At 42.3% G+C, this 25,764-nt stretch overlaps 1 protein-coding gene across 4 annotated transcripts in view; it reads right to left on the reverse strand.

The window, feature by feature from the left end:
- STAT3 (signal transducer and activator of transcription 3) overlaps window positions 1–25,756 on the reverse strand; it is a 61,444-nt gene extending 35,688 nt beyond the window's left edge. For 3 of the 4 annotated variants that reach the window (XM_059048220.2, XM_059048218.2, XM_059048219.2), the window contains exon 1: window positions 25,463–25,712. Coding sequence is in view for 1 of the 4 variants with exons in the window: in XM_059048217.2 (XP_058904200.2) it covers window positions 25,463–25,742 (280 nt within the window). In the remaining 3 variants the exon portion in view is untranslated. Of the gene's footprint in view, window positions 1–25,462 lie in introns of all 4 variants that reach the window. The other variant, XM_059048217.2, reaches the window with a different exon arrangement.
- Between the last annotated feature and the right edge of the window lie 8 nt (window positions 25,757–25,764).

Below are 25,764 nucleotides of genomic sequence, written 5' to 3' on the forward strand. Positions count from 1 at the left end.
TAGCTTAACTATTTCACCATTGATAATTACCCTAGACATTAAGACTCTGGAATTTCAAATTTTAAAAGATAATTCGAAATAAGTACACTTGTATAGTAAATATGTAATTTCCTTGCTTACAAATCCAAATAGTTCCTTTGTAAAGTTTAAGACTAGATCTTTGCCTTTAACAATAACAAGTCTTTGCAGAGATCTAGTTTTGATTTCCTAAAAAGACAAAATATTAACACTTGAGTGCCCAATCTGAATTAACCTCACTGTAATATTCAAATATATTCAATTAAAAATAATAGGATTTGCTTTAAAGTCAGAAACCAACACTTCTTTGCAAAAAATGGACATTGAGATATAAGAGAATTTGAATTATAGTTCCCTACTAAGGTGGCAAAATTGAATACAAGAAAGAAGTACTAAATTACTGGGGAGCAGAGCTTGGAGAAGTAAGCGAAAGAACAGTTTTAATGATACTCTGGAGCACATTCAACCCTCCAAATTGTACTATCCCTCATTCTTCTTATCTCACTCTAATTCTTGGAAAAGTTCAAGAATCTTGTGCTGAGCACATGATTTTTTCCATTCCAAATCCTGACATGTGTAAAGTCTTATCACTAGCGCTACTTTTGTATAGTTATCTAATTTAAATCCAGAAACACAGAGAATAAAATGTATCAGGTTTACAGTTAAGTGTAGGAGGTGGAGCCTACCAGGAATGCTAACAGCAAAAAGGAAGGAAAACCTAGTGCCTTGATACATGAAGGACAATCATGAAGGACAATCAGGATGTTAAAAACAAAACCAAAAGCACTACGCAAAATCTAGTGCTCACGCAGCTACCTACCTCTGAGAAAAAGATTCTGAAAACTATGAATTGTCAAGGCCTCTTATTTCAAATCTAATAGTGTTATGGAATTAGAAAACAACAATGGACATATTCTCCAAATTTCATTTGGGATAGGCAGCATATTTGATCACAAATATTTCAGATTAAAAGAACAAGAGCATAACAAACATAATTCCCTCTAAACTGAAAGTAACACAACTAGATGCGCTTTGTCAATTACTGAGTGCGAAGTTCATGGTTAAAGTTGCCTGAGAATGGGTCTGAGTTCCAGATAAAGACCACAAAACAAACCAAATTTGAGCATCACGTGGCCCCCCACTTTGTCGCATGTCCCCTCCTCCAACCAGACACGCTCCTCTGAAGCCAAGGTAAAGCCAAGGACCAAGAGACTTGACCTTGGATGGGCCTGGGTGCAAGCCCTCCCTACCATTTCTCAGCTGTTTGTTTGGGAGATATTACTTGACTACATAACAGGCTTCTCCTTTAGTAAAATGGGGAAGTACCCCTCTTTTGAAGGATTGTTATATAGGCTTAAGAATAATAACGGATGTACAGCATCCCTCCTATATGTGCTGGGTACACCTCATTGCCATATTGTTCCTTCCCCTCATGGCATTCCTTTCATCAGCATTTCTTATACTAAATCCATTTCCTCAATGCCCTGGGAAACATAGAGTAATTAATCGGATTAGTCCTGTTAAAAGATAAAGTCAGCTTTCCCTGCTTACATGCATTTTAATGGGTCTTTGAAACATCCTGAGGGAGGAGTTAGTAATGCTGTGATTTGGTGTGAGTGAAGGGGAGAGAGGAATGGGTGGTGCCCTGATCAAATATCTCCACCCATAGTTCACCTAAGGATAGCTCCAGGTCCTAAAAAGACTAAAGGTGAAAACACCAAGGGATATGCAAATGAACAAAAAAGATGAAAAATAAGAATCTTGGTTTAAGAGCAGTCAGGAGAACTAATGGTTATTGCTAATATTTATACAGCACTTACTATGTGCGAGGCACTCTTTTAAGTACTTGACATTTATTTATTCATTTCATCTTCACGACAACCTATTTTTATACCCATTTTACAGAGGAGGAAAATGAGGCACAGAATTTTAAGTGATTCACCCAAGGTCAGACAGGTAGTAAAGGCATGAAGCTGGAATCCTAACCCAAATAAGTCCATTTTCAGAATTCCTGAACTTAATGCTACAGTGGGAGTTTTCATTGATTTTAAGTTAATGCATGAGTCAACCATAATATACCAAGCCAGTGTGATCTAATGATATTTTAAAAGACGTATATAGCATTTGAATGAAAGGATCTATTAGTCCACCTGTAACTGGCCCACACCTAGTGATATTCTAATTGTATCACAATTTAAATGGTGCATTAAAAAACAAACACATTCAGGGAGGGGCAATCAGGGTGTGAGGAGTCCAAGAACTCGAACGTTTTGCCCAGGAAGAAGACTTGGGGAGCAGGAAGTGAGGTTAGGAGAGAAAAATATAAATTACGGAAGAGTGGCTTTTCAAATACTTGGAGATCTGAAAGGGTAAATCACTCCAGAATCAAGATCTGTTTTCCCACAACATCTACTCCTGGATTCTGCCCTCTGTATGCAGAAGTTCCCCACGCTGGCTGAAGATGAGAATGACTAGGGCACATATTTTTTAAAAAATAAAACAGAGATGCCCGGGAGCCAAACCAGATGCCAAATGGATATATTGCTGAGGGTGGGAACCAGGTTTCAATACTTAAAAGCTCCTCAGACAATGCTAAGGTGTGGCCAGACTAAGAACCTTGGAACAAGAGCAGAATCAGGTCTCACCCAGGATGCACATCACAATCACCTGAGGGCCTCTGAGATGCTGGAGGCTGGTCCTTATTCTACATGTACTGAATAATCATCCCCAAGGATGGGGTCCAGGCAGTTGTAATGAAGCAGAGCCCTGTGGAGACTGCATCAGGGAACTACGGCATGAGATGAAGCTGGAGAAGGCGCTGGTGTAAGTCATAAGAAGAAACAGGAACTCTCGCCCAAGGGTAATAGGGAGATCTGTAGATCTCCTTAAAACAAGATCTCACTTGTTTTAAGCAGACAAGTGACAAGTCTGTGAGCAGATAGGTTAGGGGGTCCCTGCAGAAAGTGAACCAGGAATGGCTTTCTCAACATAAGAGAAGCCATTGTGGCCTAAGCCATTTTGTGACCTACGCCTGGCTGCAATGCTTGCCCTTGAACAGATCTCAGTAATTAATGATCTTAAGAGAACACAGGAGTGCACAAACAGAGAAAAGGCAGTCAAACAACAGCGAAGTAATAAAGGAGAGTCCTAGTTCCTCCTCAAGAGATATACATGACAATATATCTTTGAGTTCTGCAGGAACTAAGGCCCCCATCCAGGTGAAGGATAGAACAATGATGTTGACCCTCCTGACTTCAACCAACTAAAGCTTGGACTCTGTAGACCTTTGCCCTAATTCTATGCTGAATTCCCCTCTGCCCAAGCCCCTTCATGAATATGCGTGTACTCTTAGCGTAAAACTTCCCCAACTTTGCTGTTGGGGAGACACTGGTTCGGGAAAGATCCCGATGTTCTCCTTTCTTGGACCTGAGCACTGTGACTCTGTATCTTGCACTTGTAACTTCTATGCCAGACTGCCTGCCAGCCTGAGGACAGGAAGAGCCTGGGCTTTTGATCACCAGCGTGTCCTCCCCTTCACTCCCGCAGCATCCAGCAGGATGCCCAGCTCATAACAGATACTCAAAAAAACATATGGAATGAATAAACCACTGGTATGAATTACAGCTACATTGACCACACCAGATTCTCCCAGGCAAGGACACCGCGTCCAGTAAGAAGTATTCTGAGGAGCAGACCAACTCTTTCAGTTTTGCTGTTTGAAAAATTCAAGGATGATCCTTCAGTGACCTTTCAATAAGAGTAAAACCACAGCAACTCTCCCAGTTCAAAAACATACACCAGGGCTTCCCTGGTGGCGCAGTAGTTAGGAGTCTGCCTGCCAATGCAGGGGACACAGGTTCAAGCCCTGGTCCAGGAAGATCCCACATGCCATGGAGCAACTAAGCCCGTGTGCCACAGCTGCTGAGCCTGTGCTCTACAGCCCGTGAGCCACTACTGAGCCCGTGTGCCACAACTGCTGAAGCCCATGTGCCTAGAGCCCATGCTCCACAACGAGAAGCCACTGCAATGAGAAGCCCACGCACCGCAACAAAGCATGGCCCCCATTCACTGCAACTAGAGAAAGCCCGCGCACAGCAACAAAGACCCAACACAACCAAAAATAAATAAATAAAATAAATAAATTTTAAAAAATAAATAGATAAAATTTAAAAAAAAAAAAAAACATACACCAGCTTCCCACTGTCCCACCCAAAATCTTTACCCCCAGCTAAGGCTCCCCAACTCCTCAGCCAACTTTGGCCCCTCCAGCTCCTCTCTCCAGCCTCAAGATGACTTTCAAAATGTCAAGTCAACTCATCTCACCCTCACCCTCACCTCCACCCCCACAGACTTTGTTCCTTTCTCAAAGATGTTTTTCCCCTTGGTGGCATTATATGTCCCTTTCTTGTCTCCGCTGGAGAGGCATTCCCTAACCCTACCCATAGTCCAACCACTGCTTCAACTCGGAATGCCCACAGTACTTAGGTATGTGCCTGAGGCTTTTTTTGGTTTGTTTTGATTCTATCTGACCCTCACGTATCATTCTGATACCAAATTTAAGACACCAAATGAGTATTTCCTTTATAGCTTCCTTTACTCACACATATAAACACCACCTCCACTGCAAAAGTTCCTGCTGAACACTCACGGATGGCTACAATACTGAAAAGCATGGCACCAATATGCAACCGCATCTAGAAAAACAAGATTAGCTCTACCTGATTGATTACCTAGAATTTGGAGGTTTTTCTAGAGAGAAGCAAAGGATCCTTCCAATGAGCTTTGAATGCTGAGGGACCCAACTTTTACAAACAGGAGTTTAGCCTTTGAGAAACAAGTGTTAAGTTGGGCAAGCACACCATCATGTCAGAATTTCCAGGCTTGAAGGCAACAAAGGGAGGAGGAGGGCAAGTTGCTGGGGAAAAAAGCCTGTAGGTACTGTTAACTTTGGTCAAAGCCCAAATAAAAGAGTCAAAAAGCATCCATTGATCTAGAATGCTATGTAAGTTAGAAATAAATTCTTTTAAGACAGACAAATGAAGCAGAGAAAGGGGACTTAAATTTCTGAATCTCAGCGTCACAGACCTGCAATATAGTTCAACACTTATTGAAGAGAAGGAAGAACCTTTTCTTGAATTTATTCAGGTCACTTTCCCTGTAAGAGATATTAAGGTAATCCTGGTCACTTAGCATGGAGCAGCATATAACTGGGGCTGAGAATCCATATCCATGGATCCTATGTTAGAACTCCTTCCTTCAAAGTAACTATGGTTTGGGGGCAGAACCTCAAATTCAAAGGGCATTTGTGGTGGTTGCCACACACATCAGAATGCCCCCAATTCTCCCATACTACTCCTGTTGGGAGAAGGGGTCTTTGTTCCCTGTCCTTGAATCTAGCTAAGCCCACGACTGCTCCAACCAACAGAAGTATTGATATGCAACTATAAAGGCCTGATTCTCTCAGAAAGCTCATTTTCCAGAACTCAGCCAACATCCTGTGAGAAACCCAAGGCCAGAGAGGTCACACAGAGGCAGCTGGTGTACAGTCCCAGCTGAGATCAGCCTTTGATCCGTCCCGGCCCAGGCATCAGATGTGTGAGTGAAGCCGCCTCCTGATGATAACTGCCCCCAGATGTTCAAGTCTTCCCAGCTGAGGCCTCAGATGTTGTGGAGCAAAGACAAGCCACCCCTGCCGTGCTATCCAAATCCCTGCCCACAGAATCTGTCAGCACAATAAAATGGTTGCTGCTTTATGCTACTAAATTTCAGTTGGTTTATGGCACTTGGTGACTAGAACATTTTTACTAACATAGTGATGGAATACCATCTTGATAGAGTCCAACTTCCGTGAGAAAGGAATTTGGAGTTTTAAAGGGAAAGGCTTTGCTGTTAAAACTATTTCACTAGTTAATCTCTTCTTTCCTTTATGCACTCATTTTCTAAATGATTCATCCAGTCGCACTCCTTTAAAATAACATCTGACAATCCCCAAATTTACATCTCCAGCCCTAGCCTTTCCCATGAACTCGAGTCCTCTCTCTCACTGCCTACTCAATATCTCCACCTGGGTGTCTAACAAGCATCCCAAATTTAATGTATCCCAAACTAACCCTTTCATTAAAAACCTCTCCCTGGACTTCCCTGGTAGCACAGTGGTTAAGAATCCACCTGCCAATGCAGGAGATACAGGTTCAATCCCTGGTCCGGAAAGATCTCACATGCCACGGAGCAACTAAGCCCGTGAGCCAAAACTACTGAGCCTGTGAGCCACAACTACTGAAGCCTAGAGCCTGTGCTCCACAACAAGAGAGGCCACCACAATGAGAAGCCTGTGCACCACAACAAAGAGTAGCCCCCGCTCACCACAACTAGAGAAAGGCCGTGCACAGCAAAGAAGACCCAACACAGCCAAAAATAAATAAATAAATTTATTATTTTTTTAAAAAAGCCTCTCCCAGCCAACTTCCCCTCCAATCTTCCCCACTTTAGCAAATGACACCTCCACTCTTGCATGTGCTCACACTAAAAACCTTTAATATGGGCTTCCCTGGTGGTGCAGTGGTTGAGAATCTGCCTGCCAATGCAAGGGACACGGGTTCAAACCCTGGTCTGGGAAGATCCCACGTGCCGCAGAACAGCTAGGCCCGTGAGCCACAACTACTGAGCCTGCGCGCCTGGAGCCTGTGCTCCGCAACAAGAGAGGCCTGAGAAAGGAAATGTAATCATAGTACACTACTTGGCTTATCAGTGAACAATACTTATTTAGTCAAAATAAAATGCATGATTTAGTGGTTTAACTAAAGTGGTTTAAAGATTATGATGATAAAAAAATAAAAATAAAAAATAAAAATTATGATTTCATTGTGAGGTATGGGAAGGAAGAGCGGTGGTGATTCTGGGCTTTCACTGCCGTGGCCCGGGTTCAATCCTTGGTCAGGGAACTGAGATCCTGAATAGCTGTTCAGTGCAGGCAAAATTAAAAACAAAACAAAATAAACAAAAAATGAACAAAGTAACAAAAACCATACAATACAGTGTGGTTAAGTATGGTCATCATGCTATACACTACATCTCCATCTCAGAGGCTTTCTAGCCGACTTGTGACATTTAGAAGGCCACATGTAGAGGTGTCACTGGTTCACTGCACATTTGAGTGCCTCTTTCCCAGGTGCTTTGCTAAGCCCCAAGGAACACAGAATTGGAGAATTCATAGTCTCTCTGCCAGAGTGAGAGGAATGCACAGGTCCAGCGTGTACTCCTGGAACGTAACTCCAAAATCACAAGGTGAATGGTGTTCCTGGGACTTATCCAAACTGGTCCCTCCTGTCAAGGAAGATACAGTTTTGAAAGAAAGGCAGACAAATAACAAGGTAATTACATGGAAATGGAGTGGTGCTATACTTTACAAGGTACACTGGCTTTCCAAGGTACAGTAGCTCTGCAGGAGAGCTGGTAATGCTAGAGAGGAAGGGGTAGCCAGTCCAAGCAGAGGGGCCAGCATGTGCAAACACAGGGGTGCTCAAGAGGACATGACACAGATCTTCTGGTTAAACATGACCCACAGGCCTTCTAAAGTGACACTAAAGCAGGGGCAATGGGTACAAACCCACAAGGACAAAGAAAGGGAAATGACATGACAGTGGACAAAAGATGTCAGTAAAATTCTGGAATCCAGAAAGCGGAGTGATGGTAACTGCCTAGCACAGCTGAGAAAACTGAACAGTAAGTGTATGCTGTATAACCCTGAAAAAGCTCAAAGTTGGAGGTGGTAGGTATGGTTGAAGGGAGGGATAAGAAGTTTGGCTAAAAGTAGGAGAACTGGTTGAAAAATCTGTATAAAAAGCATTTAGATCCTGCAGATAACTACCTTTCTCTGAACCCAGCAGAAGACAGAAAGAATACTTTTGAAGAAAACCTCCAACATGAGAGAGATGAACAAAAGAAAAGAGGAATTCAGGAATCAGAAAATACTAGGTGTATACAAAAATTTCACAAAACTATAAATAATATCCTCAAAGAGACAAATTATATATGTCTCAGGAATAGGATAAAAATGAAGATGAAAATGGCAACTGAGAAAGGACTCTTGAAATTGAGAATGACACCCAGAATTTAAAACTAAATAGATGGGTTGAAAGAGCCAAGGGAACCTCCTGGAATATAACCCACAACAAAAAAGATGGAAAATAGAAGCAGAGGGGAAACAAAACACAACTCAGATGATCTGTCCAAAAGATCCAATATCTGACCAAGAGGATTCACAGAAAAAGAGAAGGGGAAAATGGTAAAGTGGGAATTATCAAAGAAATAATAAGAATTTCCCTTTCCAGATTGAAAGAGACCCATCTAGAACCCAATCCAATGAATGAAAATAAACCCGCATGAAGGCACATTCTGTGAAATTTCAGAACAGTGGGAATGAAGAAGTCATACAAACTTCCAGAGGAAAGAACCAGGTCTCTTGGAGAGGATCAGAAATCAGAACAACATCAAACTTTCAACACAGGGACTTCCCTGGTGGCACAGTGGTTAAGAATCTGCCTGCCAATGCAGGGAACTCAGGTTCGAGCCCTGGTCCTGAAAGATCCCACATGCCGCGGAGCAGCTAAACCCGTGCACCACAACTACTGAGCCTGCGTTCTAGAGCCGTGAGCCACAACTACTGAGCTCATGTGCCACAACTGAAGCCTGTGCGCCTAGAGCCCGTGCTCCACAACAAGAGAAGCCACTGCAGTGAGAAGCCAGAGCACCACAACAAAGAGTAGCCCCCACTTGCTGCAACTAGAGAAAGCCCATGCGCAGCAAAGAAGACCCAACACGGCCAAAAAAAAAACCTTTCAACACAGACACTGAAAGATTCAAAGCCAACTGAGCCAACAATGCCTTCAAAATGATGAACAAATGATTCAGTGCCCACCCAAACGATCATTCAAGTGTGAAGAAAGAATAAAGAGATTTCAGATGCTCAAAAGAAAATTTACTTCCCAGGCACCTTTTCCTGATAGCGTGTTACTAGAATTTGTGATTCAGCAAATGAAGCAATCAAGCCAGAAAGAGGAAGATGCGAGATCTAGGAAAAAGGGACTCTGACATAGGAGAGTAATAAAAGGAGACCCAGATTGCAGCAGGATGATGGGGTGAGAGGGATAGTAAGAAAATGATGAATAGATTGTCAATGTGTTTAAATATCTGAAGTAAACTGCCAGGCATTTGAGAGAACTGCTGGAACATTTGGGGAAAGTTAGCAATAGGTATAAGAAAACTAAATCAATTTTTTTTTTTGCCATTACGTGGGCCTCTCACTCTTGTGGCCTCACTCTTGTGGCCTCTCCCGTTGTGGAGCGCCATGGCTCACGAGCCTAGCCGCTCCGCGGCATGTGGGATCTTCCCAGACCAGGGCACGAACCCATGTCCCTTGCATCGGCAGGCGGACTCTCAACCACTGGGCCACCAGGGAAGCCCCTAAATCAATTTTTAAGATAAAAACATTAACCCCAGAAAAAAACAAATATTTGCATGAGAAAGGGAATGTAATCATAGTACACTACTTGGCTTATCAGTGAACAATACTTATTTAGTCAAAATAAAATGCATGATTCAGTGGTTTAACTAAAGTGGTTTAAAGATTATGATGATAAAAAAATAAAAATTATGATTTCATTGTGAGGTATGGGAAGGAAGAGCGGTGGTGAAAGAACACCTTCACCAATGATAACAGGAAGTTAAAAGGTGTCGAAGATTTGATATTTCAAAAGTAGCAGTGTATCAGGGGATGGGGAGATAAACTGGGAGATTGGGACTGACATATACACACTACTATATACAAAATAGATAACTAAAAAGACCCTGCTGTAGAGTACAGGGAACTCTACTCAACACTCTGTAATGGCCTATAAGGGAAAAGAATCTTAAAAAGAGTGGATATATGTACATGTACAACTGAGTCACTTTGCTGTACATCTGAAACACAACATTGTAAATCAACTATACTCCAATAAAAATTTTTTTAAATAGCAGAATAAGCTTATTACCTAGAAGCATAGAAGTAAATACCCCCCCCCCCAAAAGCTAAATGCTTTCAAAGCAGCTGTCTCTGGGAAGCCGTACTTGGAAATGAGAATGGATGGGACAGAAGACTATTGTTTTCAACGTAAGTCTTTCAGTACTCTTCGATTTCTAAATTATTTGTATGTATTACTCTGGATAAAAATTTAAACTGTGTTTTAAAGTGAAATGCTTAGTACCAAAAATAAAATTGATGCAACATCATTTTATCTTCTCTCAGAAGGAGCCTACTTACTCGAATCACTGACCCATTCATTTGTTCATTCATTAAAAAAAAAAATACAAAAACCCTTCAGTAGTACAGAGGTATAGAGTGGTGAACAGGACAGACAGGTCTCTTCCCTCCTTGAGATGGAGGAAGACAGACAAGTAAATGAGGACGATAATGACCACTTGTGATAAGAGCAGTAAAGATGTAGGATAGTGAGTGACTGGGGTCATACTTCAGATATGGCATCTGGAAGGATGTAAGCTATTTGTTCTGACTCCTAAAGGAAAAGGGAACTTATTATGTTAAAAATCCCAGGGGCTTCCCTGGTGGCGCAGTGGTTGGGAGTCCGCCTGCCGATGCAGGGGACACGGGTTCGTGCCCCGGTCTGGGAGGATCCCACATGCCGCGGAGTGGCTAGGCCCGTGGGCCATGGCCGCTGAGCCTGTGCGTCCGGAGCCTGTGCTCCGCAAAGGGAGAGGCCACAACAGTGAGAGGCCCACGTGCCGCAAAAATAAAATAAATTAATTAAAAAAAAAAAAAAATCCCAGATTGGAGTTTCCAGGACCAAAGAGAGTGTAAATTCAAATCTTAAAATGGACAGGCCTATGCTTAGGAATTCTTTTAGACTTGGCCGACTCCTTACCAAAAGCAAGACCCTGTCTGCTGCCTAAAAATCTTTAGCAATGGGGATAGGGAAATGCCCCCCCCCAAACCCACACCCATCGTAGTCTGACTTCTCCCTTATTTTGGTGTGATTCTGTTTGATTTTTGACTCTGAAGATTTCCCTAATTTCCTGGAGAGCTCAGTGTATCCAACATTTCTTGGTGTTTTGTAGGGGAGGTTTTCAGGGTATTTAGTCTACCACAGAGCAGGACCAGAAGTCAGGACGAGACAAGTAAAGGAATTTAAGAAAACTTTAGAGGTAGAAGCAGCAGCAGGACTTGCTGATGATTTGAAGAGAAGCAGAGGTATGAGAGAAAGGGGGAATTAAGGCTATTCCTAGGTTTTTGGCTTGTACCATGGGCTAGGTGGCGATGCCATTTACTTAGATGGGGAAAGCTGAGTGGAGAGAAGGGCACAAGCTTGTGGTCAGAAAGCTTAAGAGTTATGTTTTTTGGGGGGAGGTTTAAATTAGGAGTATGGGATTAACAGATATATACCACTATATATAAAATAAACAACAAGGATTTACTTTATAGCACAGGGAACCATATTCAATATCTTGTAATAACCTATAATAGGAAAGAATCTGAAAATTTTATATATACATTTAATTGAATCACTTTGCTGTACACCTGAAACTAACACAATATTGTAAATCAACTACTTCAATTTTTTTTTTAATTTATTTTTTTTGGCTGCACCACGCAGCATGTGGGATCTTAGTTCCCCAACCCGGGATCAAACCTGTGCCCCCTGCACTGGACGCGTGAAGTCTTAACCACTGGACCACCAGGGAAGTCCCCAACTACTTCAATTTTTTAAAAGAGAGTTATGTTTTGGACAAGATAAATAGGAGATAACTACAACTGTCCAAGGGGAAATGTCAATTAAGCATCAGGACACAGTAATTGGGAGCCTGGAGACACCTGGGTTGGAGATACGCCCTTGGTAGTCAGTCAGTCATCAGGATGGAGATGATAAAGTCAAAGTAATGGATAAAATAACCCAAGGAGAGAATATAGAAAAAGAGGAGAAAAGAGAGCCCCTGACAGAGGCCTGAGGCACTTCAACATTAGTGTTCAGGTAGATGAACCAGGAAAGGCAAGCAGGAAAGACCAGCAAGACTGAAGAAAAACCAGGGGAAATGTCACAGAAGCCAAGAGAAGAGAATGTTTTAAGGAAAAAAAGAAAAGATGCTCAGCTGTGTCCAATACCACTAAAAGGGTGAGCAGGATGGTGACAGAGCAGTATCCCTTCAACTTGGTGACCCTCCAACCCACCATTCTTACTCCTTCCTTCAGTTAGGATCTAGCAATATTGCTCCTTGATATTTACCCAAATGAGCTGAAAACTTATGTCCATGCAAAAACCTGCACATGAATACTTACAGCAACTTCATTCTTAATTACCAAAACTTGGAAACAATCAAGATGTCCTTCGATAGTTGAATGGATAAACAAATCGTGGTACATACAGACAATGGAATATTATTCAGCAATAAAAAGAAATGCACTATCAAGCCTTGAAAAGACATGGGGAATCTGAATGAATGTTGCCAAGTGAAAGAAGGCAGTCTGAAATGGCTACATACTGTATGATTCCAACTGTATGACATTCTGGAAAAGATAAAACTATGCAGATATTAAAAAAGATCAGTGGTTGCCAGGGGCTTGGGGGAGAGATGTATAGGTGGAGTACCGGAGATTTGTAGGGCAATGAAACTATTTTGTATAATATTGTAATGGTGGATATATGTCATTATGCATTTGTCAAAATTCCCAGAATGCAAACAGAGTGAACTCTAATGTTAATAATAATGTGTCAGGCTTCCTTGGTGGAGCAGTGGTTAAGAATCCACCTGCCAATGCGGACACGGGTTCGAGCCCTGGTCTGGGAAGATCCCACATGCCACAGAGCAACTAAGCCCATGCGCCACAACTACTGAGCCTGCACTCTAGAGCCTGCATGCCACAACTACGGAGCCCATGCGCCTAGAGCCCATGCTCTGCAACAAGAGAAGCCATCACAATGAGAAGCCAGTGCGCTGCAGTGAAGAGTAGCCCCCACTCGCTGCAACTAGAGAAAGCCTGAGCACAGCAACGAAGACCCAACACAGCCAAAAATAAAACAAATAAAATAAATTTTTAAAAGTTAATGTCTTTAAAAATAATAATAATAATAATGTGTCAATATTGGCTCATCAATGGTAACAAATATGTCACACTAAGGCAAGATATCAATAATGGGAGAAAGTGGGTAGGACAGAGAAGAGGGGGGTATAGGGGGACTCTCTGTACTTTCTGCTCAATTTTTATGTATCCTAAAACTGCTCTTAAATATATAATCTATTACTTTTTTAAAGTGTATTAATTGAGCTTTATGAAAAATATTTTTAAAAGATAAATTTGACCCCATAAAGTTTCAATTATATTTAAGAAGGAAGATAAGCTATCTCCTCAATTAGACAAGCTTTTCTATGAAAGTCTTATCAAAATGAATAATATACTTGGAAAAATAAGTGACCTCATTGTACATTATAATTTTGCATGATGTGAGCACTCTTCAGAGAGCAGCTAGATCTTATCCATTAGCATCTCCACAAGCAAAGCCTCAATTACTCATGAAATTATAATCTGACCAATGTAAGTGAGGTAGTGGACATGGCTCAAATACTTATAAAGATAATAATTTAGAATTTAGAAACACTATTCCAGTTTAGGTTGGGGCTAGCTTATGATGTAAATTCTAAAAATCACACCCATACAGAACCTGGCCTGAAGCATGAATTCACATTGGATTTTCCAGTCAACCACTCAGCCAGAGTACCCTGAGGTCTCAAGATAATATAACAATTCCAGGGACTTCCCTGGTGGCGCAGTGGTTAAGAATCCGCCTGCCAATACAGGGGACACGCGTTCGAGCCCTGGTCCGGGAAGATCCCACATGCCGCGGAGCAACTAAGCCTGTGTGCCACAACTACTGAGCCTGCATTCTTGAGCCCGTGCTCTGCAGCAAAAGGAGCCACCGCAATGAGAAGCCCGCGCACCACAACAAAGAGCAGCCCCTGCTCACCACAACTAGAGAAAGCCCGCGCGCAGCAATGAAGACCCAACACAGCCATAAATAAATAAATTTATTTTTTTAAAAAATTCCATCATGTAGGTTGTGATTCCCATTTTACAGATAAGGACAGAAATGTTAAGTGATCACAACAGATAATGAGAGAACCAGAACACAAACTTGGAGTCTTCAAACTCCAGGCTAGTAGAGTCAAATGTTGTGTTTTTAAGACTTATTTCTGCTGTGTGATCTCTGACAAATAAATTTCTCTTTGAATTAGTAATACAAGCAATTACAAGAAGAAAGGAAAATGAGAGCTTTACTTACATTACATGTACTAAAGTTAAAGACATGTCTGAAATAGAACACTTCTTATAGAATTTAAAGACAATTCTTTACCAGAGTTGTCTTTAGAAGTTAATCCAAGCCTTCAGAAACTGTCTTAATATGTTTATGGATAATCTATCAATAAAACCAAACTGAACATTAATCTGGTAAAGTGATCCTTTTGATAGTCATAATCTATTTGATTAATATTCAGTTCCATAAATACTAAGAAGAACAAACAGAATAAAAAGAAATCTCCAAAGCATTTTTACTTAGTAGACCACATATCTACCATTTACCTTTATCCCCAAAACAATGATTTCTAAACCCTATGGATATGACTTCACTAATCTGAAGACTTTTATAGCTTATGATTCATTAGGGCAGCATTTCTCAAACCAAGGGCCATCTGTATCAGGGCTGCCTGTTAAAAATGACCCTAGATCTACTAAGCCAGGCTCTAGCACAGAACCATAGAATCTTGTTTTTTAAACAAGTATCCCAGGGGTGCTTATGCTAAAACCCTTAGACCAAGTCTCAAACTTTTTGTTCTCAGGACCCCTTTATATCCTTAAAAATTGGGGACCCCTAAGAGCTTTTCTCTATGGAGGTATACCAATGTTTACTGTATTATAAATTAAAACTGATAAATTTTAAATATATTTATTAATTTATTAAAAACAATAAACCTATTACATAAATAACATCTCTATGAAAAATAACTTATTTTCCAAAACAACAACAACAAAAATTCATGGAAACAGTAGCATTGTTAAAGTTTTGGAAATTTCTTTAATGATTTCTCTAACGCTTGTCTTAACAGAAGACAGCTGGATTCTCACAGCTCTGCTTTTCTTTCAGTCTGTTGCAGTATGGTGTTTTAGTTGAAGTGTAGAAGAAATTTTGGCTTCATACTAATTGGAAAAGGAGGAGAGTATCTTAATAATCTTTGCAGATAACTTTGGATATTCTTTAATACTACACCAAAACTTGACAAGTCGTAGTTTCTTAAAGGTTAGATGCAATGCAGATTCTGAAACCACAGCAATGAACTCTTCATACTGTTACATTAAGATCCATTAGTCTATCTTGCATTCTGAGTAGAATGAGTTTTCTCATGAGTTTTCCCATGCATGATTTTGTAATGCCATGCATTAATCATTTGGAAAACACTACTTCAGAGACATGCAGACTTTCCAAATGTCAACACATTTCATTATAAACTATCACAAAATCACATTTGTTATTGTCAAAAAATTATATTAATTAATAGTGGGAAGCCGTCAAAGTCACAGTAGTGGATACAAGTTTTCTCACACTCTAATTTATCATCGAAAGCTTAAACTTTATCATCGGTAACAAATACTGTCAATTGTTTTCCTTGAAGAGAAAGCTTCCCTTCATTCGTTTTTGAGAAAATACCTACCAATATCCCCATCAGTCTGTCAATCATTCTTTCAAGTAAAAATGGTGTTTCATGAAAAAAGCAACTAGTATGAGATCACAACTCAAACAATACCACACTGCTTTTCCACTGTACTTCTCTATGCAGCAGAAGTGCTTTAGGCATCCCTTCCATTTCATTACAGAATATCAAAGACATCCTCAAGAGTTGAGAGATAATGAAATTGATGTTGTTCACTGTTTGATCATAGACATTCTTAAGGGAAATCAGATTTTTTTTTCCCTGAGAGTGCACTGAGTACAATGACTACTAGTATAAGTGCAAATGCCAACTACATAAAAAACACAAATAATGCTATGAAAATAGTTTTGATCTCAAAGACCCATCATGAAAGGCTCTGAGACCCACCGGGGTCTGCAGACCACACTTTGCGAATTGCTGCTACAGACAACTCAAACAGAAGCATCAATGAGCAAACCATCCATGGGAACAATACAAAAACAAAAACACAAACAAAAACCCCACCACCACTGGCCAAAGGAGCAGCAGGAGCTTACATTAAACAGTGTATGGTGATTTAAGGATGGAGTGGTTGACATTAATAGAAGCTGGACCTTGGTATCATAAGTATATGAACAGCAAGTTTTTAAAAAATTGGGGGGGTGGGCGGGGTGTGCAACAATTCCTACCTGCCCAAGTAACAGACACTCACCGGGGTTTCATATTTAATGAGGTAGCTAGGGACTTCCCTGGTGGTCCAGCGGGTAAGACTCTATGCTCGCAGTGCAGGAGGCCTGGGTTCAATCCCTGGTCAGGGAACTAGATCCCGCATGCCGCAACTAAAGACACCTCATGCTACAACTAAAGATCCTGCACACAGCAACAAAGATCCTGCCTGCCGCCACTAAGAGCCAGCACAGCCAAATAAATAAATATTAAAAAAAAAAAAAAAAAAAAAAAAAGAGCTTCCCTGGTGGCGCAGTGGTTGAGAGTCCTCCTGCCAATGCAGGGGACACGGGTTCGTGCCCGGGTCCGGGAAGATCCCACATGCTGCAGAGCGGCTGGGCCCGTGGGCCATGGTCGCTGAGCATGCGCATCCAGAGCCTGTGCTCCGCAACGGGAGAGGCCAAGACAGTGAGAGGCCCGCGTACCGCAAAAATAAATAAATAAATAAATAAAAATGAGGTAGCTAGACTTCTCCCCAGAATTAAATTTACATTTAAGGAGGGAAATGTGCACTCTGTTCATTGAAAAGCTACATTTCTAAACAGTATGCATATGATGATTAAAACATTAAAAGTATACAGGTACAGATTTATTCATATGTGCCTCAAGACAAACATGATGATACTTACAACACTGCTTTCTGTCTTTAGATTCTGCAATCTATGCCTATCATTAGGATATTAAATAAATTATGACATCCATAGCCTAGAAGACTACTATGAAGATTTTTTTTAAAGCAACAATAAACTGAAATTTCCCCTCCAAGTTCTCCTAAGTGAGATCACAATACTGAATATTTCATCCCACCCTAAATCCACACTATGCAGATCTTAAAAACATGAGGCGGATATAAACATATTCACATGGAGTATTTTCTAAGATAAACAAAGTGACAAAAAGTAAGATACAGAGCTATGCGTATAATTTGCTACTATCTCTGGAAGGAAAAAGAGAGAATAACACATTTGCTTGTATAACACGCACAACCACTCTAGAAAGATAAGTAAGAAATAGGTAACTAGCTGTCCCTGGGAGAGAGGGTTCAGAGGATAAGGTGAAGGGGAGACTTTCCACTTACTGTACTGATTAAAACCCCACCCCCCCAAATAAGAAAACTGAAGTCTGGAACTGAAAAACAAAACTGATACATCCTTGCTGCAAATCTGTGGTTAAGACTAGCATTCTTAACCTATCTTTCCTAAGGAAAGGGGAAGCAGTTCATCTCATTCTCCATTACTTGGGAGATACTCACTGGGTAAAAGCATGGAACTCTCTCATTGCCAAGCTTAGGGTACCCTGAGGTAGAAGGAAGTCATTGGAATCACACAGCTGTACACCGGGCACTTCTGACCCAGGACACCTCAGATATTTCTGCAGGATTTTTTTTTAATTAATAAGCTTGACTTTTTAGAGCAATTTTAGGTTCAAAGCAAAATTGAGTGGGAAGTACAGAGTTCACCTAACCTCCCTCACCCCCACCCCTACTGACATCCCCTACCACAACAGCACATTTGAGAAACAGGAATCTCCCCCCCCCACCCCCCGGTATGAGGGCCTCTCACTGTTGGCGGCCTCTCCCGTTGCGGAACACACAGGCTCCGGACGCGCAGGCTCAGTGGCCATGGCTCACGGGCCCAGCCGCTCTGCGGCATGTGGGATCTTCCCGGACCGGGGCACGAACCCTTGTCCCCTGCATCAGCAGATGGACTCTCAACCACTGCGCCACCAGGGATGCGCCACCAGGGAAGCCCCTGAGAAACAGGAATCTTAAATGGCTCCATGAACCTAGGATTCTTCAACATAGTAATTAGGACCCTCAAGTGTCCCAGCTGCTTCTACTTCCAGGCCACTCTTATTTATGTACTCGAATGAAAAGGGACAATAACACGTGGAATTAAGAATAAATATTGAGATTTGGCTTCAGAATGTTTTGATTATTCCACCTGCCTCTGTGCACAAGAGAGTGACCATCCTAATTATGTTCTATTTTGGTTAATGTTTCAGTAAATTTGCTTTCCCTAAACCTACTGATAAAAAGAGGCCCAAAGGCAAAGTCGGTCTGCGATTAAATATTTATTGTGTCTAAACCACAAGTAGAAAGAAATCCGAAGGCCGACGATTTTAATGCTAACTCGATGCATGATTGCACTTTGCTTGGTTTAGAGGAGGTAATTACACAGCTAACATCTGGGGTTTGAGGTTTTGAGGACTACATTTGGGTAAATTGGGGGGTGGGGGGGAGAAGAGAACAAAAGGAAAGTCTCCTGATTTTAGACTGTCAGGAAAAGCGTTTGCTCAAAAGTAAAAACAAAATTAACATTAGAAAAGCGAAAAACATGTAAGAAGCTTTCACCTAAGCAGGTGCTCAAGGTCACACTCAAATCCTCCAATTCTCATAACAAGAATTCGAGGTCGGGCTGCCACAAACTAATAAAATCAATCAACAAAGCGGGAAAACAGTCGGTTCACAGCAGACCAGGCAGGGTTTTCCTAAATCGGGCTCACCTTCAATAATCTCAATCAGTCTTCAGAAACGGCTTCTACAAAAACTACCCAAACATCCCCCTAATAATTTGCACTCCTCCTCCACAATAGGGAAGCCATTTATTTACCAGAAGGTTTACTTTCTCTTTCAAACTGCTGGCTTCCTCCTGCCCCACATTCGGCCAAGAAACAGCGGGGAGGCCTTTTCTCTCCAGCCTTCTCTGACCCCAAATTGGAGAGCTGGTGCGAGAGAACCCTTTCATGGAGGTGCTGAGTGGCTCTTCTTAAACCAAGGCTGTTTTGAGTATTTGTTTGCAAAGGAAAGTTACAAAGTTACAAGACAGGAAAGCAAAGCTCGACTCCTCCAATGAAAACACACGCGCGCGCACGCGCACACACACACACGCGCGCGCACACACACAGATGTGAAGGGACAAATCACTTCCCAGCCTTGTACAGATCATTCACTCAGGATGCTGCCTCACCCCACCAAGCTGCATGCTGTCCCACCGTCCTTGCCTGACTCCCGTACCCCTGAAACCTTTCATATTATCTGCACCTTTTGTATCAAGAACTCCAAGGGACTGTTCAAATCCTAAGTGGTCATAAAAATTTAATGTGTTGAATATTACTTCAAATAAATGGGCCACAATCAGAAGATGCAAAGAGACATATGTATGACAAGGGCATCTGTGTAAACAGGAATCTATGGTTTGCCTTGTCTATTCCTTTTACGTGACAGACTTCATTTCCTCCACCACAGTGTAAATCCCCCTCATCCCTATTCATTTAGGTTTTTTCCTATTCAGTTAGAATCTCCTGATTACTCCTTTCCTCTGGGTCATTAAAGGCTACTGTGAATCATAACTGGCCTGACTTTATAGTTAGATAGATACAGCAGTTTTTAATAATAGTAATTATTAAGCACTCCAATTTTAGCTATCTCCCAAGCACTGTGCAAAGTACTTCATATACGTTGCTTCAAATCTTGCTCAATCCTCACAAATCCCTTACAATTGGACCTGGTATTTGCATTTTATGGACAGAGAAACTGAAACCTGGAGAAGTTAAAGCAACTGACCCAAGATCTAAGAGGTGCTGGATCTGGGATTAAAGCCCAGGAAGTCTGATCTCATCGCCATTCTTTTAGCTCTTATTGCAACTGTGGACTATGAAACCCTCAAACTCACCACCCAAGCATTTCGACACTACAGTAACAGTTACCTTAGGAAAGCTCAAAACATAAGTTCCTTGTTTGATGTAGTTAAAAAGTCAGAGAAAAGTTCAGTGATTAGGAAAGTCATTTATTCATATGGATGGGGGTGGTAGCAGAAAGGAAAGCCAGACAATCTAAACCTTATTTTATTTGGGGGGCAGATCTGCCTTCCTTATTATTCTTTTATTAGGCTGTTAGAAAGAAATTTGCGGGACTTCCCTTGTGGCCCAGTGGTTAAGAATCCGCCTGCCAACGCAAGGGGCACGGGTTCGAGCCCTGGTCCGGGAAGATCCCACATGCCACGGAGCAACTAAGCCCATGCGCCAAACTACTGAGCCTGCGCTCTAGAGCCCACGTGCCACAACTACTGAAGCCCGTGCGCCTAGAGCCTGTGCTCGGCAACAAGAGAAGCCGCGGCAATGAGAAGCCCGCATACCAAAACAAAAAGTAGCCCCTGCTCTCCGCAACTAGAGAAAGCCCGCAAGCAGCAACAAAGACCCATTGCAGCCAAAAATAAATAAATAAAATAAATAAATTTATTTTTTTAAAAAAGGAATTTGCAATAAAATTGTCCAAGATAAATTGGTAAGTAGAAAAAGCTGCAAAAAAGCTGGAGAAACATACACCAAATTAATAAGACATATATATAAAATATACATAGTTTATATTTCTACAAATATAAATTTATTTACAATAGCATGCATTACTTTCATAAACAGGATAAAACAACTTAATGACATTTGAACCCAATTATTAACAGAAGAGAAGGGCTAAGAGCCGTAGCTTCCTTTCCCCTCAGTTCTCCTAAATTAAGAACTTCTGCCTATAGCTCCCTGAAAACACTATGCTGTTTTAAGCCTCTGCACACTCACGTTCCCTCAGCCTTGAATGCAACTATTCACCACTCAGCTTTGTTGGGAGAATTCCTACCGATCCTACAAAACCCTTTTCAGGTGTTCCCATCTGAATACCCCTCTATGATAAAGCCTTTCTCTCACCCCTAAAAAAAGTTAATCTCCTGGTAATGTGTACCAGGCATTATGCTAAGTATTTTACCTGCATTATCTCCTGGAGTCTTCAACAGCCCTAGGAGATAAGTACTGTTATCCTATCCTTTTACAGATAAGAAAACTGAGGTTGAGATTCTGACTAGGAAGTGGCAGATCCAAGATCCAATCCCAGATGTGTCTGACTCCAGAGCCCGACCTCTGAACCACTGTGCTGACATCTTCCCAACCCTAAGTCCATACTGACACAGCACATACCCCAAGCCCGACAACACCACTTCCGGTTCTGTGAAAACAGGGACCACAGTGCATTATCCTTGGCTCCTGCCTAGCACAATAATTGGCTCTCAATATATAATATGCTTGCTGATCTGAACCGAGCTGTGATAATACTGATATAGGAGAACTGACCATAACAGAAATTTTCTTGCATATGCTATTCCTTTTAAAAACTGGAGACATTTCAAACAACTTACCACCAAAGTACCATCTAGCATTCCTGACAAAAGTGCCCCATAGTGGGCTTCCCTGGTGGCGCAGCGGTTGAGAGTCCACCTGCCGATGCAGGGGACGCAGGTTCGTGCCCCGGTCCGGGAAGCCCACATGCCACGGAGCGGCTGGGCCCGTGAGCCATGGCCACTGAGCCTACGCGTCCAGAGCCTGTGCTCCGCAGCGGGAGAGGCCACAACAGTGAGAGGCCCGCGTACCGCAAAAAATTAAAAAAAAAAAAAAGTGCCCCATAGTAAGCCAAGGTTCCTTGCAACAAACGTGTAACCACAATATTAACTTTTTTCACCATAACCAACAAAGACTGAAGTATGAAGTAACCCAGGGATGTCATCCTGCTGGACCTCACCAAGGCTGCTCCAGGACACCAGGAGTTCTCCAGGATTTGGGGATGTCCTTCAAGTGCTCTTTGGCTGGTTGTTATATATGACCCAAAAGTTATGATAAATTTTTTTAAATATGGAAGACAGAAAATGTGAGTGGACATTTGTAGCCAATTAAAAATCCTCAAAAAGCACTTCTGCACTTAACAACACAAACCCGATAAGTCAGGACCCCTCTTTTTGAGTGCTGACCCAGTGTATAAGGTCAGCTTCAGTGACAACTCCCCTAAGGCAGAAGCCATGTGTACTGACTTACTTTGTACAAGTTAACCAAGGTCAGGCATGGGGTAGGCACTCCATAATTAAACACCAGTATTCAGCCTCAAAAATCTTTAAATTCCTTGGTCTTGCATTCAAGACCTCTTATATGCAGGCACTCCCTCTCCCCTACTTACCTTCCTAATCTACCAGGATTTTGTGTTATATCACCATACCTCCTCACCCCAAATTATTTGTATCTGTCAAATGCCAACCATTATTTGGGCCCCAGATCAAAGCTCTCAGTTAGCAAGAAGACTTCTACACAACTGCAAGCCTCATAACCAATCCTTCTTCTGAAGACGTGCAGCGCTTAGTGAAGCACTGTCCAACAGAACTTTCTACGATAATGGAAATGTTCTATATCTGTGCTACATGTTTTTAAATATATAATAGCTACCTTGTTGGACAGCACAGGCTTAATGTCTCACCATCTCTTTGAGGAAAACATGTTGCACTTCATGGATAAAGCATTTATGAAGCTGCCTCAGTAGACCTCAAGTTCTGTAAACAAGGTGTCTTGTTCCTCATAGCAACTTTCATAAAGTTGTAAAAAGTAAATATTTGTTGATTTGTACATCACCTCTGAGAAAGCCATAAGATTAAAAGGTGCCAGACTCGGCATCTGTGATGATGGCCACCACCTCTGCCCCATCTCACCATCTGAATGTCAAGACGTGCAGAGGTGGGGAGGAGAAAGCAACTTTCTGGAGACACAAATGACCACTGATCAAGACACAAGGCACTTTGGTTTAAATGACATTTAGGTCATGACTGTCCTTCACCTACAAACTTGCTTAAAAAAATATCTCTTTCCATTAGCAAACAGCTAAATTCTGATGGTAAATTATGCACACTAAAAAGTTAGCTATTGTGGGGAGGGACAGATTGGGAGTTTGGGATTGACAGGTACACACTGCTTTATTTACAATAGATAACCAACAAGGACCTACTGTACAGCACAGGGAACGCTGCTCACTATTCCGTAATAACTTAAAAGGGAAAAGAATTCAAAAAACAATAGATACTTGTATATGTATAACTGAATCACATTGCTGTACACCTGAAACTAACACACACTGTTAATCAACTATGCTCCAATATAAAATATTTTTTTTAAAAAGTTACTTCCCAAGTTAGACATAGCAGTTAGATAGGAAACAAAACAAAACAAAAACCCAAAAACCTAAGGAAACCCCATTTGTACATCATTTTTCATCTGTTTATTAAATATCTCCCTTTGAGTCTTACAGACTACTGGTGGTATTTCATTGTCTAGGTATATGTCAGAATTTCACTGACACTTTTCCCAGCAGGGCCTACAGTCACTCTAAATCAAGATCTAATACCTAAGCATAGAGAGTCAAAAGCAAACAAAATATACAGAAGGTACAAATTCCACCACTATGACACTCTGCTGCCCCAGGCAAGTGTTTTGTTCCTTTGATCTCAATTTCCTTATCTACAAAACAGAGTTAAGGTTATATGAACTATCTACCCTTTGTGGATCAAGACATAACTGTGGATATTTCTAGACAGCTATTCTTCCCAAAAGAACTACATATAAAAGGTTTATGAATTTTCTAGTGGTTCTTTGTGGTGGATACACTAGCAAATATAGAGATTAAGATCAAGTCTCTAACATCTACATTTTTTGTCTTGTTTTGAAGACTTCTTTCCTCCATCCCACTGTGCAAATGTCGCTGCAAAAATTCTATTGGTACCCCAGTCTGGCACATGTAATAAGGAAATAAATGTGTTGACTCAGGGAATAGATATTTTTAATATAAAACAGAAAATTGGCTGAATCAAGTCATAACACAGTCTAAATCCACATATAAAAGATTGAGATAACTTACTGTTCTGATTTATTCAAACAAATGCTGTATCAGCCCAGCCAGCCAAACAATTACAACCCACACACAGAATAAATATACCCTTTAGATGCACACACAATAAAAGCCAGCAGGGACACATTACATACATTTTTAATAAGAATAAGTGTGTCAGTACCATACATCCACCTGATATAACACAGAGGGATGTGGACTAAACATGGAAAAAACAACTTGGGTGATGGTTTGAATTTTGCTAACTTAAGTGCAACCACACCCCCAAACACAGGTAAAGTTTGCACACATGACTGCCAAGGCCAGCCTGTCTTCGTTTCCCTCTCCTCTGCATTTACCCAAGATCTTGGCTCTGAGACAGAAAACTCCCACTCTGGATTGGTTCATTCTGTCCTATGCAATTAAGCAACACCACAATCCAGTAAATGCAAGGGCTCAATTATTTATCTTCTGGCCAAGTTTACCAGGTGTTTATAAAAGAACAATGTCAAGGAGGAAATAGTTTTACTTCCCTCTAGAGCTGGCTTGATGGGGGTTTTATTCTGTTTTTTTAGAAGGGGGAGGAGGGAATCACGAGTTTAACCTAGAAAAAGACGGGAGGGGATTTAGAAAGAGTACAAGGCTGTCAATTTCCCTACAGGAAACCTGATTCTTATGCAATAATCCTACCCACAACCAACCAGTTCATGAGGCTGTAGGGGGAAGACACCTATTCCTACCTCCTCCAGCGGGGCACAGCTGGCTCCTAAAGGAGCGGGAACAGGGCAAGGCGGAGGAAGTGGCTCAGCCAGGAGCCGCCGGGCCCCGCCGGGGGGCGGGGAGGAGGCGCTTGCCAACCCGCCCCACCAACCTCTGTGGAGATCTCCGCCGGCGTGACAGTCGCTCCTGTGGCCGGAACGTCCCCAGAGCCCCAGGGAGCAGGAAGTTGGGGGTCTGTCCCTCACTCCTGCCCCCCCACCTTAGCGTGCCCTCGCCCCACAGTCCTCCCCCTCCAGCCCATTCTCTCTCTTCCTCGGCGTCTCCCCTTTCTCCAAAGTACGAAACTTCCTCCCAGCGCACCCTGTCCCTTCAGAGGCCGGCTCCTGTCATCCCGGGGAGTTGTCCCTTCAGAGCGACCCTCCGTTTCTCCTCGTATCCCCCCTGACCCACTGAAGTTTCTATCCACTACTCCCCCAAACACCCCAGAGGCTCCCAGCGCCCGCCCCCCGCCCCCCGCCCCCGTCCAGGGATGCCCAGGCCTGGAGGCCGTCGGGGGGCAGCCCCACCCTTAATCCCCTTCACCTGCTGCTCGGGCTGAGGCCCGACTGGCCGGGGCTGCGCTTGCGCCGGGGTGCGGGCCGCGGGGTCCCTCAGGCCGCGGAGTCTCGCCTAGCAGATGTGGGGTGAGCGCCGAGCTGGGTCTCTTGTCAAGGATCCGGTTCGGGCTTGCTCCCTCCACGGCGACGTCGGAACCCCAGGCTCCCCCTACCAGTCTACGCTGCCCCAGCTCCGGAAACCGCTGAATTACAGTCCCTCCAGCCAATCCCCGCCCAGCCCCGCCGGGCCGCGACACGCCGCTCATGCATAATTCATGAGACAGCCAG

This window comes from Kogia breviceps, chromosome 19 (assembly GCF_026419965.1).
Source record: "Kogia breviceps isolate mKogBre1 chromosome 19, mKogBre1 haplotype 1, whole genome shotgun sequence".
NCBI classification, from domain to species: domain Eukaryota; kingdom Metazoa; phylum Chordata; class Mammalia; order Artiodactyla; family Physeteridae; genus Kogia; species Kogia breviceps.